Here is an 18,302-nt window from a genome sequence, read left to right on the forward strand (position 1 = left end):
TAGTACCACCACAGGTCTGGGGCTGTGGAACGGGAGCCATGACGTATCCAGACGGTGGAGCAGGCTGGTAGGGGTCGATGACTAGGTCGGGCATGCCGCAGACACTGTACTCTTCTGTGATAAACGCCTGTTGGTGTGCTTGGCGGTCCTTCCTGCTCCGGGCCAGGGCCACATACAACGGCTTGTTGGCCACGACGCGGCCGTTCATCTCAGTCATGGCCTTGGTGGCGTCCTCGGGGGAGGAGAAGCGCACGAAGCCGAAGCCCTTGCTGCGTTGACCTTCCATCATCACCTTCGCACTGGTGATCGTTCCGAAGGAGGAGAACGCTCGGTGCAGACGCTCATCGTCCCAGCCATCATCCAGGTTCTTCACGTACAGATTGACACCCTGGTAAGCGAAAAAACCTGTTTAGTGAGATGTTTTTCATACCTCAAATACATCAACAATAACTATGTGTAAATAGTATCAACTTCTGTGTTAGTATCAGAGAACTGGAGGCCACAAACCTGGTATCTGGTCATACGCTCATGCTTCATGTGTTCAAACCGGTGCTTCAGCGCGGTCTGGCGCTCTCTTCTCTTCTGGGCACGGCCCACGTAGACCTTTCTCCCGTCGATGTTCTGACCATTCATGTCGTCGACAGCCTTCTGGGCGTCCTCATGCCTTTCGAAGCAAACAAAACCGAAACCCCTGGACTGACCCTTGACATCAGTCATGACCCGGACTCTCAGGGTTGGTCCATATATTTCAAACTTTTCCTTCAGTTTTTGGTCATCCATATCCTTGCCATGGTTTTTTATGTACACATTGGTGAACTCTCTGGCCCTGGCTCCATGTTCAGCCTCTCGTTCTTTGTTAGATTTGAAGTGTCCAATAAACACTGGTTTGTCATTGAACAGCATGCCATTCAGCCTCTTAATGGCTCTCTCAGCAGCCTCCTGGCACTCATATTGCACATAGGCATGGCCTTTAGATTGGCCATTCTCATCACAAACCACCTTACAGGAAAGGACCTTTCCAAATGTAGAAAACGTGTCGTAGAGGGCCTGGCTGTCAATAGATTCCTCCAAGTTCTTGAGGAAAACATTGCCTACCCCACTCTTCCTCAGTGAAGGGTCAAGCTGAAACCACATGATGCGCATAGGTCTTCCTTGGAGGTCATCAAAGTTCATCGTTTCCAGAGCAAGCTCTGCATCAGCGTGCTGTTGAAAGTTGACATAGGCATACCCCAAGGATCGTTGGGTGATCTTGTCCCTGCACACTCGGATGGTAGTTGCACCTGCAGAGCTGAATTTCTCATCCAACATTGTCTCAGTGGTATCCTGGTGGAGATCTCCAACATACAACATACAGGCCATATTTAGTTATGTTAGAAAACTTCTCCTAACCCTAATATTTGTGTTAATATTTTAGCTTTGGATATTCTTGATAATAATCAAATGTGTGCTCTATGCAGAGGAATTGCAGGTCATTTAAATGATAACACTGTTGTTTACACTAGAACTGGTTCTAGAACCCCAGTTGTGTGGTCCTCGTTTGTTACATCATCACATTCTCAACTGTGAACTGTTTCTATGTAACCATATAAATCCTTGATGTTATATCTGCATTTCTATATGCAAATATGTTAACTACTCATTGTTACCTGAAGGGCTGTAGCCAGCAGTGTATGTTGTACAGAGTTTGGGTTTTTCTCCCATGTTGGGGTTCAGGAGACCTTCGCTAGGAGATGTATTTGGTGCACTCTGAACCACATACAGTATGGAGGGAATAGATATTCGGAGGAGAAAAGTATTTTGCACATATATACTATATATATCAGAAGCACTGTTTTCATCAAAGACCCTAAAGAAGCAATGCATTTCTTATGATAGATAGATAGATAGATAGTTTATTAGTCACACGACCAAAGCCGGTGGAATTTGTTCTCGCTGCCTGCTCTGCGCTGACTCTGTCAATAATGTGTAGTGAATTAAATGACTAGTTAGTGAAATCAAACTCATATATCGCAAACATAATGGGCATTTTTATCTTGTGGCCATCCACAATTATATGAATTGATTTAACCCTTGTGTGATGTTCACTTTTTGGACCCTTTCGTAGTGTTCGGGTCCAGTTGACCCGGGACATCATTGGGGTTTTAAAAGCACTTGTCTTGACACGGTGCTCCTAGTCCCAAGGGTGACCCATACAAGGGGGTATACTCAGGGCGCAAGAAAGCCCCAAAATAGCCCATAATATTAAAGGGCGCCTCCTGTGGGCACAAACAGGTACTGTACCCAATAATGCACAATAGGTACTGTGTACACATTCAAAAGTGCATATCTTTCGTTCTAGTGGATCTAGGGGGCTGCCCTTTGGAGAGGCTGGAGCAGAGGATGCTTAGTAACAACCCACAAAGTGTCAGACCCCTGGGAATAGTTGGGGCCGAACGACAGCATGATGAGTAGAAGCATTTTTACGCACATAATGCCCCTAACTTTGAAAATGCAAAATCCACTATAATAAAGACCTGGGTGTCATAAATCATACTTATCTAGGAAAAATGTTAATGAAAAAATGTTTTCATTGCTGTTTATTATTTTGAATTTAGATTCTCAATTGAATTTCACATTTATCTAATTATAATCAAAGCTGTAAAGAAAATACAGGTGATGAACAAGAATAGAAATGAAAGAACCAAACTAAGATTGTTTTTGCCAATAGCTATGAAATACATCTCTCAAAAATGTCTGCAAATGCTGAATCACAAAACACGAACGGAATGTACACTGTTTTCACTGTCACTGTCGAAATACAGTATTATGTCTGAAAAATCCCAAATAATTCTGAAATACCACTGGCTACAATTGTGTGTGCATGGGTATGCCTGTCTACACAACACATGAAGCACAGAATGTGACAGTGTGTGTACCTCAAATGTACTTTTTGCAGTTGCTGCATACGTTCTGTACAGTGCAAGAAAATGTAAAAATGTTTACAATGTTGCACTTCAAAGGGTAAAAAGTGTGAGAGCAGACGGCTTCTTGGCACGGGAAAGCTAGAGCAGAGGTGTGTGAGTGAGTGTCAGTGTGAGTGTGTGTATGTTTCTGTGTGTCTCTGTGCATCCGGGCCTAAATGACCCGAAGATCTTATGAAGGACATAAATGTGTTGGGGTATTGTAGGATGTGTAAAACATTTTTTTTTCACTTTTACATGTTTTTCATAGAAAATAAGCCAAGGCCATGGAGTTTCATATTGATCAAATATATTCTTGTACCATTTCTCACCAAGTAAAAATGTAAAACGGGTCCGGTTGACCCGAACACCACACAAGGGTTAAATGCTGTATTTCTATAGTTGAATGAATCAGTGAAAGTATCTTGGTCATAAAACAACGTTTTGGCTGTGGTTTAGTTATGCAACGGCTTTGAGGAGATTTGAACAAAGGTTTGAACTAAAGTGGCACTACTGTACCAATTAATTATCAAGTCAAATTATCTTAATGGGTTCCTTTCATTTATTTATCTATACACTATATAAGTACTGATGCCTGTGTGATGTATTACTCAAATTGAAGTGTGCGGCTGAGAGCCATTACAGATCGACCCGTGCAAGTCTTTCTTTTTTTTAATGCTATTTTTCTTAGCTTCGTCTTCCCTTCGGTTTGGAGCAATATAACTCAGCTCCCTTATTGCAAAAGTGTCAACAGTGTAGATGGGAAAAAAGAGCACACAGAACGAATCAGAAATATCAATAAAGGATAGACAGAGGGGGGAGGGAAGACAAATAGCAGCCCTTAAACCCTGACGTGTGGGTTTTCACCAAGGCACGGGATGCGTAACCTTTCTGGGAGTGTCATGTGGTGTGTCCCAGCTTTGATTGACAGCTACCTGTCCACAAATGTCATCCCAGTCACGTTGCAGTAGTACTACTCAGTTTCTATCTGTTGGTCTGACACCCTCTGCGTCAAACCTCTGCATCATGCCTAGTGTGTTTTCCTCCACACTAGACGTTTGAACATCTAAAATTGCTTGAATTGATCACCACTTTCATAGATTTTTTTGTGGTTTAGTCAACTTTGTCACACCTGTGGGGTTGCGGGTCTAAAATGACCGCCATAGGAAATGAATGTGTACCACGCTCCCCCACTCAGAGAGTCAGAGAGGCTCTGGACCATATTTATAAACCAAATGATATTTAATGATAATGGAGAGGAGATTGAAATTGACCCAGAAATAGAGGAGGATGTCTCGGAAACAACATTTGGTGATGATTTATGGTTTTTGTGTTAATATAAGAACAGTTCAAACAGAAGATAGTTCAGTGAGTTCTTGTAATGGAGTACTAGTAGTATCTATTTCTATCTATTTGTCTAAAACCCCCTGTGTCCCTTTGTTTGTTCAGAGAGTCGATTGGTGTTTCAACTGACATTTTGCTTCAAAAGAAATGCAGAGACTACATTATTAAAAGGATAACTTTTGATAGTTTATTTAACAGTATCTATTAATAATTAAATATGCTTTGTATTATTCTCTATACCCTCTTGTTCAGGTACTCTGAGATGTGAGGCAACTTCCATTAAACTTGAATTATTAACCTTTATTCATGGTGGAACTTGCGAATTCTCCTAAACTAGTGTGTACATTTGTCTCAATGACTTGTGGGTAACCTCAAAAAGTGGATCGATGTTGCTTTTTGAAAAGACAGACTTAACTAAGCTGTTGTGCCCGAGGAGGAGTCTATGGAGTGAAATCTTGTATATAAATTACGCTTACATGGTATGGTGCCTCTTTGAAAATAGGACACCAGTGGTGGGGGACCAAATAGCCACAGGTGCCCCGGCGTAATAAGATAGAGCTCTGGCTTCCATGTTCCATTTCATCAGCTAGCCCAAAGCGTGTTGTTTACCAAGGGGTGGCTGGTGGAGGGTGGAAATGGAGGACGGGCTCATTGTAATGCGTGGAACGGAATGAGGAATGGTATCAAACACGCTTTACAATGAGACTGTCCTCCGATTTCTACCTCCACTAGCCTCCCCTGTTGTTGACATTACTAAACAGAAGAAAAAGAAATTGTTCTTGACTGCACCATGCTAGAATTATTTTATTTGTTTATGCTGCTCTCCTATGACACAAAGAGACCCCTTGCAAAAGAGTGGAAATACTTTCCAACACTTGCCTATTTCTAACACTAACTTGCCTATTGTGGTATTTCTACTGCACAACACCACATAGAGCCTCCGCCCCATTATAACCAAATAAAAACATCATGCAACCAATTATCACACACACAAATTGCCCTCATACCCTCATGAATTTCGCCTTTGCTTGATCATACTGTATGTTCTAATACATTTCCTAATGAACATCCTGTAAAACCCAAACCACCCAAAAAAAACGTTTGAAGTTCAGTTTCCAATCTCCAGTTCCCAGGTCGGCTAATTGTAACGCATTAGTCTAATCATCTCGAGCTTATAAAATATGAGCACATTTAGGAGGAGGAGGGAGAGAGTGGGGGCAGGAGAAGGGGTGGCGGGGGTGTGGGTAGGGGGGAGGCTCTCCGTGGGGAGGTAGATTAATACGAGTCCCATAATGACCTTTATTGTGTGGGGACGTACGGTAGGTAATGGTAATGCCTCCACAATGGTAATGTGAAGCGATGAGTCCTGCTGCAATTAGAACTATTCCGCACGGTCATTTATGAAGGCCACTGAGGTGTCTGAGGAGAGTTGTCCCAGAGATGGATTCATCATCTGTCCATTTATCCTTTATGGGCAGCAACGGCGAAGGAAAGGATGGGGTGCTAAAAATTAAAATACTGTATATCATGAAAGTATGCCCAGCCTACTGTGTGGCATGTATAACAGAGAGAGAGAGAGAGAGAGAGAGAGAGAGAGAGAGGCTCAGACCACAAACAACAACAAAATAAAGTGACAATTGAATTAAATTTAAAAAATACGATACACCTAATAGACATCTGAATCCTTATATACAGTAGGATTTAACATCCTCCAGTTAGACTTTCATCACCCCGTTCGAGCCAGGAGAAAAGGAGAAAAGATCTCCTATAACCCTCCTTAGTGCAACGTGGTTGTAATAGCCTATTGCTAAAGGAGCTTTTCCGCTCTGCCACAGAAAACGGCTAAATTCCCAATCTGGCCTCCATTCCTTCCTAACCACCTAGTCACCCATGATCCTCTGCTTACCTCACCACTGACAGCTGATGTGTGATGAGCTTTTCTGGTGCAAAATGGCTGCCTTGACATCATCCAGGTGGGGCCACTGTGGCTCAGTTGGTTGAGCATGGCACTAACAAACGCTTAGGTTGAGGGTTCGATTCTCACTGGGACCATGTACTGAAATGTATACACTCCCTGCAAGTCACTTTGGATAAATGGCATACATTATTATTTAATTGCTACACATTGCTGTTGCTACACATGAGACGAGTTCTTGAGTGCTTTGGTTGTCTAGAAGGATGCTATGCAATCAATTATTGTTATTAACTAATTACGATATGTCATCCAAACTAGCCTATTGCCAAGATATCATTTCACCATTTAACGCCTCAGAGATCGTCCAGAGTGTTGGGCCTAAAATGCTAAACATGGATCCACTATCCACAGATCCATCTGCTTGCATAAAAAAAGAGTAATTGGGCCTTAGTAACTATTTACATATGAGACAATGTTGATCATTGCTCTCCCTACCCCACCCCAGTTGATCAATAGGTTTAGCGTTTGCTCCGTACAGCCAAACTGCACTTTGATGACATTTCACGACAGGTCCCAAATAGAGACAAATGAGTTCGTAACAAAGTGGAAATAAATGCTAAACCAGTTTCTTTACACTCTCCCTGTGGAGCTGGGCTGCCCCAGCACCTCCTGCAGCTTCCAGTCCAAGAGATGAATGAGAGAAAGCAGGTCCTGGGAGCCTCAGCATTGATCCAACAGTGAAACGAAATGCATCTTCCCTTTGACTGTGCATCCAGAAATACTAGGTCACTTAGGGATGCTTGTCTGTCGTTCATAGAGAGAGAGAGAGAGAGAGAGAGAGAGAGGGGGAAGGGGGGGGGGGGGGGGGGAGAGCAGGAACGAGTGAGAGAGAGAGGTGGAGAGAGAGAGAGAGAGAGGGATAGAGAGAGAAACAGAGAGAGAGAAAAAGAGAGAGGGGGAGAGAGAGAAACCTCCCTGTCGATGACCTATAGGTTTGATGGTTATTTCGGCGTATCAGTGAATTTGCATTTGATGGGCATCAACTCCTCTGAGGAGAAAGCAGGGGCGGAGTGATTGATGTTGACGACGAAAGTGCTAATTTTTTTTCCAGAGTATGTCTCTCCGGGTTTTTGAAGCATGGCCCTGTACGGGACGATAAATCAGGCTGGTGGTGGCGGGAGGAAAGAGCGGTGTGGGCCACATGTGAGGGATGTGGACCTGCAGTAACAGCTGGTGGGGCTAATGGATATATTATTACCCAGAATCCGTTTTAGAGAGGGAGAGAGGGAGAAGGGGAGAGGATGAGAGAGAGGATGAACTTAATTCTTCTAGCATTATGGCTTTTTTCATTTAATTTGTTATTAAACAGGAAAAGATTCAAAGTAACATTATATATGTTAAAAATGTGTTACATTTAGACTGGCCTGACTCAGTTAAAGCTGGTTTGCAGCAGGTTCCTGTTCTGCAACATACAAGACAGAATCACATAAACAATACAAGAGGTACAATCGGGAACAATCACATAGGGAAGACATTAAACAGTTACACAGCACTATAAGGAGAGGACAAAGGGGAGTGAGTAATATAGTATAAGTGAGTTGGATCAGTGGTTGCAGGTGTATCCTTCCATCTGATGGTGTTTATATGCTTTGCGCTTTGAAATTTTAGTTAGAGGTTGTTTCTCTAATGTAATATGGGATGTCATTCCATACTTCCAATGGCCCCTGGCCCTAGCATAGATAACTTTTTCTTACGATGACTGATGGACAAATTATTCACTTACGACTGTGAGTCGTATTTATCCAAAGTCACTTGTAAATGTAGAGAGAGAGAGAGAGATAGAGAGCAGATTCATGTGTGAGTGGGAAAATGTTATTTCAACTACTGTAAATATGACGTTGTTGTTGTTATTGTTTGGTTGGTTTCTTTCAGTGGATTTAGACTTCTAACTTGGGTCATAAACTGTTATAACCTGCAATTTTCTAGTGTGTACATGTTTGAGTATTTTTCTTGTTTGTTTCTCTTTCATATATTAATAATTTCTTGCCTCGAGTTTGTACTTGTACATGTTGAACTCAAATAAACCTTCCCTGAAGAATATTGTTTCTTCATTATGTGTTGCTGCCAAAAAAAGAAAGAAAAAGAAAAACGTACCTGCAGGGGTTGCACTGATTGTAGTAGGCCGTTCACTGCTTAGCAAGCAAACGCTGAGTCGTCTCATTATGACGATTATTGATAACTGTTTTCAGACGTGTCTTGTCAGTTCAGCATTGCCACATTTACATTTTGCATTTACATTTTTGGCATTTACCATACGCCTTTATCGAAAGCGACTTACAACAAAAACATTTATCTAAATAAGCATTATCATCTATCCATCAGACACCGTAAGAAAAAGTAATCGATGCTGGGACCAGGGCCATTGGCAGTTACAATGGAATCGAAGAACGAAGAATTACCTTTTTGTTTTATTTAACCACAGAATTACCACATACTGACAACAGCAGGGGAAGACAACACATACAGTAACATTAGGCCTATTATGAATTCATTAATAAAACATTTCCTCAGAACAAAAACAATACATCAGGGGCCTCATTTATAAAAAAGTACTTCTTTGACTTTCACGTAAGCACATTTTTCTAAATGGACGTAAGCATTATTTATAAAACGGGCTGCGATGGGTTAAAGTTGCGTACGTGCTTCCTTCTATAATACCAACGCAGGTAAAATGAACTCAGGTGAATGAGGTTTGTATTAACGCCCTGTGATAGCGGCTCAATTATAGCGGCTGAATTAAGACAAGTGCTATAATATAGGGTAGGCGTTCGTCTGGAAGCGGGAGAGGGCAGAGAAGGGTGGCTTCCCGGCAGACCCGTCACCAGGGCCCAGTCTTAGGGTGGGCCAATGAACTGCATGGGGGGGCACAATTATTATTAACTATTTTATATAATCCGATATGCTATGGTATTCGTCATGCAACACTGACATGCATAGTAGGTTGCAGAGGCTAAATTGGACACGTAGCCTACCGATGAAGACTAGACCTAAAATTATCAGAATGCAGCAAATAACATAACAATAAACACAGGCGAAGCTGGTTTATTACAAGGCCTTGTCGACCCGAGTAGGCCTAAGCTAAAATTATTTGAATGCAAGTTACTTTATAGCGTGGAGAGGCCAAGTTGTGCATTACAATGCGCACAGGTCAATAATTGGCACCAACCCGGCACACGTACAAGAACAAGAATTAAATAAATGCCAGGGATAGCCTACGTAACAAAAATTAGGAGACTGGCACGCAATCAGTGCACTTCCAAAAGGGATACAGTATGACCGACCGATCGTGTGATCATCACATTAAAACCACCCATCTACAGCAAATAGGATCAGCCAGATCCTCATCATTGAACACGTTATACACAAAGCACATTAAATATAGCATAACCGTGCAAACAGCTCATCTCTCCAGTTGAAAAAGCTGTCGAGAATACAACTAGCAAAACATCACCACGGCGTGTGCTCACACGGACACACACACACACACACACACACACACACCCGGCTCAGAAAAGAAGGAGGAGGCGTTTTTCAGTGCTGAATCTCCTCATCAGTAAGTCCTTCCACTCATCCTTGAACTTGTGGGTGAGGTCCTTTTCGAAGGCAAGCTGAATCAGTTGAGCCTTGCGCTTGTGCAACATGCTGCGCCGATGCTCAGAGAAAACATTTTTAAGTGTTGAAAAAGAGTTTTCACAAGTCGCGGTAGACGCTCCCAAAGTTAGGGCAAGTGTATAAGCTTGGATGACAGTTGGCATGGCCTGGAGTGCTGAGTGGAATGTATACTGAGAATATTGGCTATTGTCCATTGTCCATCTTTGGGGGGAAACGAGGTGTCCTCCATCTTCTTTACCAGGAACCCACCACGAGCCAGCATATTCAGATTCAACCACTTCAGTTCGAGCTAATCTTAGGAGAGGAGTGACCTTCGATGGATCCATGAAATCCTCGGCCTCTGGGTTTAAAGCAGCCAGCGCACCAATGAGCTTGCAGCTGCGCTCTCCAAAACGCGCATCCATCTCTCCTTGCACAGCATCAATAACACTGTAAAACACTCCCAGGAACTCTGTCTTTTCGCCAGTGTCCCTCTGTGACTGTCCAACCGTTCCTTCAACTACAAATGCACCAAAGCTCTTGTTAATTGTGCGTCTTCTCTTAGTTGGACAGCTGGGACCAGCCTCGTCAGTGGCTGAGGCTGGAGGAGAGCAGAGGTCCCAGAGCGCAGTAAACTCATCCTCTGTGCGCAGTGATTTTATGCATTCAGATGCACTGTTCACAAGAGTAACCGCAGTGAACAGGTCCATGTTCTCGCTTTGTAGCAGTCTGTTTGGTGGCTCGAAAAGTAACAAAACTTTCATCGGGGGGCTAGCAAGGCTAGTAGTAGCCCTAGCCCTAACAGTTGGGCTAGTAGGACTTACCTCACTAGTGGTAGCCGTCGGGGTGCTAGTGTCAGGCTGCCCACAGTCGCTAATGCTGGTGCTACGTATGTCCATCGGGGTTGGGTGCAGCTGCACCTTTCGAGGATTTACCGGTAATCCACTTTCTTATATCCATCTTTATTCAAAAAGCTTTATCCATCAAAAAGCGCAGATTTCACTCAACTGCTCAGTGCTCGCCTCACACAACTGAAATGGCGAGAGCAGCAGCGTGCGTAACGTGCAACTTTCAACTTTCAACTTTCAAATGATTGGTTGTCACTAGAATCCCGTCCAACAAAATGAAAAACACACTATTGTTTCTCAATTTTAATGTCTTCATTTAACATAAAATATGATTTTTTTTTTTTTTTTTTATTATTATTTTTTTTAATATCTGGCTGCCAGTTGGGGGGGCACCAGCACGTCTGTGGGGGGGCCTGGCCCCCTGAGGCCCGCCCATAGTGACGGGCCTGCTTCCCGGTATGTTGCATTTGTAACGTTTGATCATGACAACTAACCAGGCACATGCTTATACTCAGTACTCAAGTTGTAAAAGAAAATCAGGGGAGGTGGTGGATTTTATCATAAGACAATTTTAGCATCCCCTCAGCGTCAGTGACTTCAGTGTCAGTAACTTGGTAAAAATGTAATTGCATATGTGCGTGCCCCCTCGCACCTTGAAATAGCAGTATTACCACTTTCATTGATAAAATTACGTATGGAAAGAGGGGGACGATTTTGACTGTTTTTATTTCTGGGGGGATGCCATCCCCCCTCAACTCGAGTGCTGCTTATACTGTAATAATATATTGGTCTTATTATTATCAGGTGGTCTTATTCTTATATGGCTGCTCACTCCCTTTGCGAACTCCCAGACACCGGAGAAAATCCAGTATAATTTAGCGCGTGGCCGGGCAAGGTCCGTTGTGGAACGCATTATGTTGAAGGGGAGATAGACTGCTCCTCCGATTTCTACCTCCACCAGCCTCCCCTGACATGGGGCAAAAAAGGGTCAGGGGTCAAGTACAAGGGTCAGGTCACTCAAGCACTCCAGAGCTCTGGTCTAGTGAGTGACCTCACTGTGACCTCATCATGGCTGCTATTGTGGACTGAGGCAAAGTAACCTCCTAAAGGAACAGGGCGTAAGTCTGTTGGAAATCTGCCAATTCAGTTTGGTATACTGAAATCTGCCAATTCAAGTACCAAATAACAACAACCTCCCTAATAATAATATAACCCCCCCGAAATGGACATGCATTGTCAGACATTAGCTCCTGTGTTTCTGCATGGACATGCAGTGTCAGACATTAGCTCCAGTGTTTCTGCATGCGCACATATTTCGAAACGTTTGAAATCACCAGAAACAGAGAGCACTCCCCTAGAACACCCCTGACCAGTAACAACACTGTATTAAGATGTTGTTACATAGTAAATAGGTTATTATACAGCATAGGAGCTGAGCAGTTTGTGTTATTACACAGGTGGGATAAGGAACCCTCCTTGTTGTCCTGTAACAACATGAACCACTCAACACCATGCCGATTACAAAGACATTACCAGTGAACTGACAGCATGTTACTGCAGTATTGTTGCTGGTGTCGTAACAGGGTTATGAATGGTATGTGTAAGATAACCCTTTATAACCCTTTATAAACCTTTTACAGCCTCTGTGATCCTCTTTTTCACTAGCAAAGAGCTAAAATATTTCTTTTTAATTGAGTAGTGTCTTTTTCCCCCCCCTGTAGTGTATTACTACCGCATTATTATAGAATTAGCTCCTGCTGGTGAGCAGTTATCTCAGGTAGCATGTGAAGTATCAGACGTGCTAAAGACATAAGGTTTACAGAGGTCAAACAATTACATTTCTATCAATGGATTGGCCATGGCTGGAGCGACACAGAGAGAGGTATGATCGATTTCATTCTTAATGGGTAAATGCAGGAGACAAAATATATCAGGCATTCAGTTTCATTAATGTTCTGATTGATTTTTTTCCTTTCTGAATGTGTGCGTTCAGTGCACGTTTATGACGACAGCCTATACCATGCGGATAATGTACAAGGCTCAGGGCATGCATTTAAATGGCCTTCATTAACTGGATGCAGATAGAGACAGTTGGCTCTCTTGTTTCTGTGGGGTAATGTAAGCTGTTATCGCATCATTGATCTAATCAGCAGAAAGCAGAAAGCTGCTCTACCAAGGGTACAGTACCATATACATATACACACATTGTATAGATAGATACACTAGATAGATAACCATCATATTATCACTTTCAACCATCAGCTGCATGGTTTTATTTACAGGATGCCATTGTTGATGGGACACTTTTGCAAAGGCATACTAACTAGCTACTAAATGCAGTACACTCTCAAATTGGCATACCCCGTCTCCAAGGGCACAGAAACATTGTAGAAAACCAGAACCAGAATCTGTGGCCCAACGGAATTCATTCCCCCCAAGCGCCTCAGCTGTACACTCACGCATCCACCGGCGAAGCCAAAGGGATTTGTTCTGCTGCAGTCTCACGACTCCATTCAGTAGTGTATCTACATCTAGCAGAAGCCTTTCTGTATGGAGCGGAAGGGAAAGCCAGACAGTTACAGTTTCAATGGCCGGAGGGTCGATTTCACAGAAAACATTTAGCGACAATTATCAACGATGTCACACAGGGACACCGCTCGGTGGAGTGCTCAATGCGTTCGCAATAAGGCAAATAGCTGATTGAAATTCCTCCTATGTTCCTTACCATGACTTACCCCCCCCCCTTCCCCCTCCCCCCCACCCCACCCAGAAATGAATTGTGTGACAGTGCAACTATTAGCGTTTTCTGACTCTCTTGGTTTATAGGCAAACCGGGAGTGGGCCGCATGCCTGTATGATGTGCATAATGGAGTGTTTATGGTGTCATGCGTGGCCATAAAGGAGAATCTGAATTAGCCTATAAAAGATGAGCATGAGACCTTCAGATGTATCCTCCTCTTTAACAGAGGAAGGGGGATGCAGCAAAACAGAGGGATGGGAGGGAGGGAGGGAGGGGTGGAGGGTGGGAGGGGGGAAGGGAGGAACGAAGGAGGGGAGGGAGGAAAGGAGGGGAGGAGGGAGTAAGGGAGGGAGGGAGGGGAGGGGAGGGGAGGGGAGGGGAGGGGAGGGGAGGGAAGGGAAGGAAGGAGGAGGGGAGGAAGGGAGGGAGATCTACCAAATTCTACCAATTATGTAAACTATATATAAGGAGGTTCAGATGATACAGCTCTATCAAAAGGTTGCGGCACCTCTTCTCATTCGTCACAACCCGTGATGTCATCATCAGGTAAAGGGAGAGAAGAGCATCTGATATGTAGAGACGTGTCTTAGTGTGCGTGCGCATTTGAGCTGAAAACATCAAAGCATGTCTTGAGGTTGGTGAATAAGAAATATCAACAACCAAAAACAGCTGTTACTCTGATGAACTGAAGAATTCTGGCGGTAGCCCAGCCACACACACACCCCCCCCAACAAGAGGAACATTGTCTCCTAGTATCAGTGTACCTTCCCCCCACACCCCATACCACTTCATACAGCTGGCAAGCATTATTATTTTTGCACTAATAATCTGGTTAGATGCCAAACCACATTTTATTGTCTCAGTACTTATATTCTGTGCAATGACAATAAAGTTGAATTGAATCGACTCTAATCTAATCTAATGTTATGTAATATAATACAGCCGTAGCTTTTGCACTATTGTTTGTTTGCACATACCATATTTATTATATTGGTCTCTAATTATACATCTTACATGTAACATACCTCAAGACCTATTGCCCTTGTTGAACTGTACATATCATATTCATATTAATCTCATTTATATTCACTTATTGTATTCATTTATTTATAGTCACTGTAATACCTTTTGCAATACCATGCACTGTCTACAATATCATGTCTTTTGACCTATGCCACTATTTGCACTATCTGGTTAAATGCCAAACTACATTTCGTTGTACTCTGTGCAATGACAATAAATCTAATTGAATCTAATCTAATTGAACAACAACAACAACAAGCTCCCAGACTGCACAATGTATAACAATGATGTTCTAACCAAAGTGAACTGTGAGTTATTCCATAGCAGTGTGTGTGAGTGGTACTGCAGTTGCTGTACAAAGGACTTATCAATACGACACAAAAGTCACAGGGTTCCCCAGAGCAGCACTTTGGCTATTGTTTGTTTGTGGAGGGCAACAAAAACAATCCATCTTCTGGAAAACAACGCACTTCCTTGAGCTGGGAAGCTCAGTGTTAATTAGAATCCCGTTGAAGAGAGACAGACTGCTAACTCAACCTATCGGCTGCCAGACACACAGAGCACAGTGCTGACAAGGTGTTTAGAGTAGCCTGGTCCAGGCTGTGAAAGGCACTTTGTCAGGGTAAATACTAGTCCCCCAGCACTGGGACAGACTGACAGCTTGGGTCCTATCGACAAGTGTTAGACGTCACCCGGAGTGGGTTGTACTGGTATTGATTTAGAACTCTGGGGTGTGGTGTAGGGCTGTGAGTGTGTGTGTGTGTGTGTGTATGTGTGTGTGTATGTGCGTGTGCGTGTGTGCGTGTGGTGTAGGCTCTGATGCTCTGGTACGCCCCACACCGCATGTGAATGTCGGTGGTAGGAGGAAGTCGATGTGCCCTGATATTTATAGATGGTTTCCAATGAAGAGGCTTTACCGGAGAACCTCAAAGGCACCATTAATCTCACACACATGCAAGCACACACACACACACACACACGCACACACACACACACACACACAAACTAACCTCAAAGGCACCACTAATATTTGGTCTGGTGCCTGGACCCACAGAGTACAAATAGAACGTTTGATTTCTTTATTTCTATCTTCAGCCACATCACAAGGGTGTGGGAGTGACTTTATACTATCACACACACAGCCAGACAAACAAACACACACACACACACACACTTCACTTCTGAGTTCTGTGAGGGGACAGGTTTTGCATGTGTGTATGAGAGATGAGAGCATTAAGCACCGTGCATCTCCCTCTCCTGAGCAGAGGACCTCCTTCATGTCATATGGAGCTTTTCCACTACCGTCCTGTACCGTACCAGAACCTGTGAGCCCGGTTTGTTTTGCTTTCTCCACTGCCAACTGGGCCGTACCAGGCCGTAGCACCCGTACTGATTTTAGCTACCCTTCCTGACTCAGAGCGAAAGGTACTATCCGTGCTACGATGTGACGCTGCAGATGTGATATTACTGCTATTTCAACCTTTAGTTTTGCGCATATTGAGTAAAATACTGTGGGGGAGGGGGCACGCACACATGCAATGACATTTTTACCAAGTCACTGACGCTATGGGGGTTCTATAATGCAAGCGCCGGATTTGACTGAAACGGCGATGATCTTATATTGTATGCACCTGAGCAGGGTTCGAGTTATGTGGGAGCCAATGGGAGCTGAGCTCCCATAGAGATGGTCTGAGGCTCTCTGAGCTCCCATGAAGGCAGTAAAATCAAAAATCTGTGGGGGTCGCTAATAATACATTACCACAACTAGTATTTGATCAAAATGTCAATGTAATGAATATTATTTAATTTATATTATAAATATTGTAAAATAAACACGTTTTCCAAAAGAACTACGCGCACCATTAATCTCCTGTGAATGACAGTATGCCTTTGACTGCCTGCACTTCACCACCAAGACACCATGGGGCGCAGTAGAATATTGTGCAACAGCAAAAGGTTGATTAATCAGCTGTGCGGTAAACCGTTGGAACACACAGTGCACAGCTGATTAATCAATTAAACCAATAGAGTGAGACACCAGTTGCCTTTCAGGAAGTAGTGAGATCGTGCACCTAGCCTATTATTGAGAAGCAAACATTCATTCATTAGCTATACAGGAGTATATACATACAGTAGCTACCATGCCGCCCAAAAAAAGGCCACTGCTGCCGACCGGGTCATCAAGCCTAGAAAATGTCGGCTTTTTATCAAAGAAACCTGCTATGACACCTAACGTTAGCCCTGCTGCTACTACTGTTACTGCTACTACTGCTGCTACTACTGAGGACTCTGCTACCTACTGAAAACAGACCACTTTGGTCTTTCTTGTCTCCGTAAAGGTAAGGTGGCTTTTACTTTTTACTAACCTAATGTATTTTTCGCTCTTCTGTATAGCAAAAATAACACAATTATTGGCCGAGATACATGTGTGACTATCGCTTTTATAGCTGTTGTTTCATGTGGGGCTGTTGATGTGGTGAAATGAGTAGCCTGCAGCTGTAGCGTCAGGATATGTTGGGATTTGAGGATGAGGATGATGTTTCGGTACCGGTACCGTTTTTAAAGTATCGATTTGTCACCGGTATCGAATAAAACCCAAACTGTACCCAACCCTAACTATATGTTTACATGCCAACTAATTAGCTAATTCATTTCTTTCATTTAGAGCTGAGGGGAGCAACAGAGAGACAGACAACAGGACAGCAACAGAGAGACAGACAACAGGACAGTAACAGAGAGACAACGGGAGAGGAGAGCAATAGAGACAGAACTGAATGCACTGAACCTTTTTTTTATTCTTTGCATTATTAACACTGTTGTGTTATTGTGTTATTAAAGTATTTAAGTGTTTTATGGTAAAGCATTATGAGTGGTGTGTGTGTGCAGGGTGCTCGTGAGTTGTATATTTTGGGGAGGCTTGTGTATGGGGGCGGGGGGTCCTCACACAAAGGAGTAGCCTAGGGCCACTGACCACCTTAATCCGCTACTGCCTATAGCTAATTAAAACTTGTAAGTCCCATCGCTGTGTGGGCATGATTCGCGCGTGCATGAGAACATTTCGCACTGTTATTTTGGAGACCCCCACAGAGTTCAGCTTATAACTCGAACCCTGCACCTGAGCACCTCACGGCTACACGACTCCGCCGAATTCGTGAGCTGAGATGGTGACGAGAAGATAACGCTGGGAAGGTGTTTCCGTATCGTTTTTGGAGTTGTGTGGTCGCCGATTGGGTGCGTTTTTCGATAATGATGATGCATGATAGTGCTGCATTTTGACATAATTCATGTCGCATTTCCCCCCGTTGAGCTGTACATAGCGGCACTTATTGAAGTGAAGTGCTCTTATGATACTTAACTCCTCCTACTGTCCCACCTCGCTCCAGGTCTGTTGTGTATAATGGAGAAGCGTTTCTGAAAGTACGGTACGGGTAAGATACAAATGCGTGCCATCCTGTGCCGTCCCGGTCTGGTCATTGGAAAAGCGCCAATAAACAACTTGCCAGGCCTCTCTCCTCCTCTCCTTGATCTTCGTCATGACAAACACTCAACCACAACTTTTTTTTACGGCAACCTTGTTTTCCCTCACCTCACCTCGCCATCATCCTCAGCTAGGCACATATTCATGTCTCCAAATGTCACCCTACAGCACAGATCTCAACACACACACACACACACACACACACACACACACACACACACACACACACACACACACACACACACACACCCGCAACCGACTGTGTCTTCTGTGTCTTAACTGTCAATGACGTGTCGCCATGGAAACGCGCATGGAGACACGCACAGACACAGACACGCAGGCAGCTGTCTGGTAGTAGTGATGG

General features: G+C 43.6%; 1 protein-coding gene across 1 annotated transcript; it reads right to left on the reverse strand.

Annotated features, from left to right (window-relative positions):
- Window positions 1–450: 450 nt before the first annotated feature.
- On the reverse strand, window positions 451–1,308 carry LOC308151201 (polyadenylate-binding protein 1A-like; the record flags this gene model as incomplete). The annotated part of the gene is made up of 1 exon (XM_080524027.1): window positions 451–1,308. One exon carries the CDS (start codon window positions 1,306–1,308, stop codon window positions 451–453), a length of 858 nt encoding a protein of 285 aa, XP_080380153.1.
- Between the last annotated feature and the right edge of the window lie 16,994 nt (window positions 1,309–18,302).

The sequence above is a fragment of the Nansenia antarctica genome (genome assembly GCF_963989245.1).
Source record: "Nansenia antarctica genome assembly, chromosome: 1".
Classification (NCBI taxonomy): Eukaryota; Metazoa; Chordata; class Actinopteri; order Argentiniformes; family Microstomatidae; genus Nansenia; species Nansenia antarctica.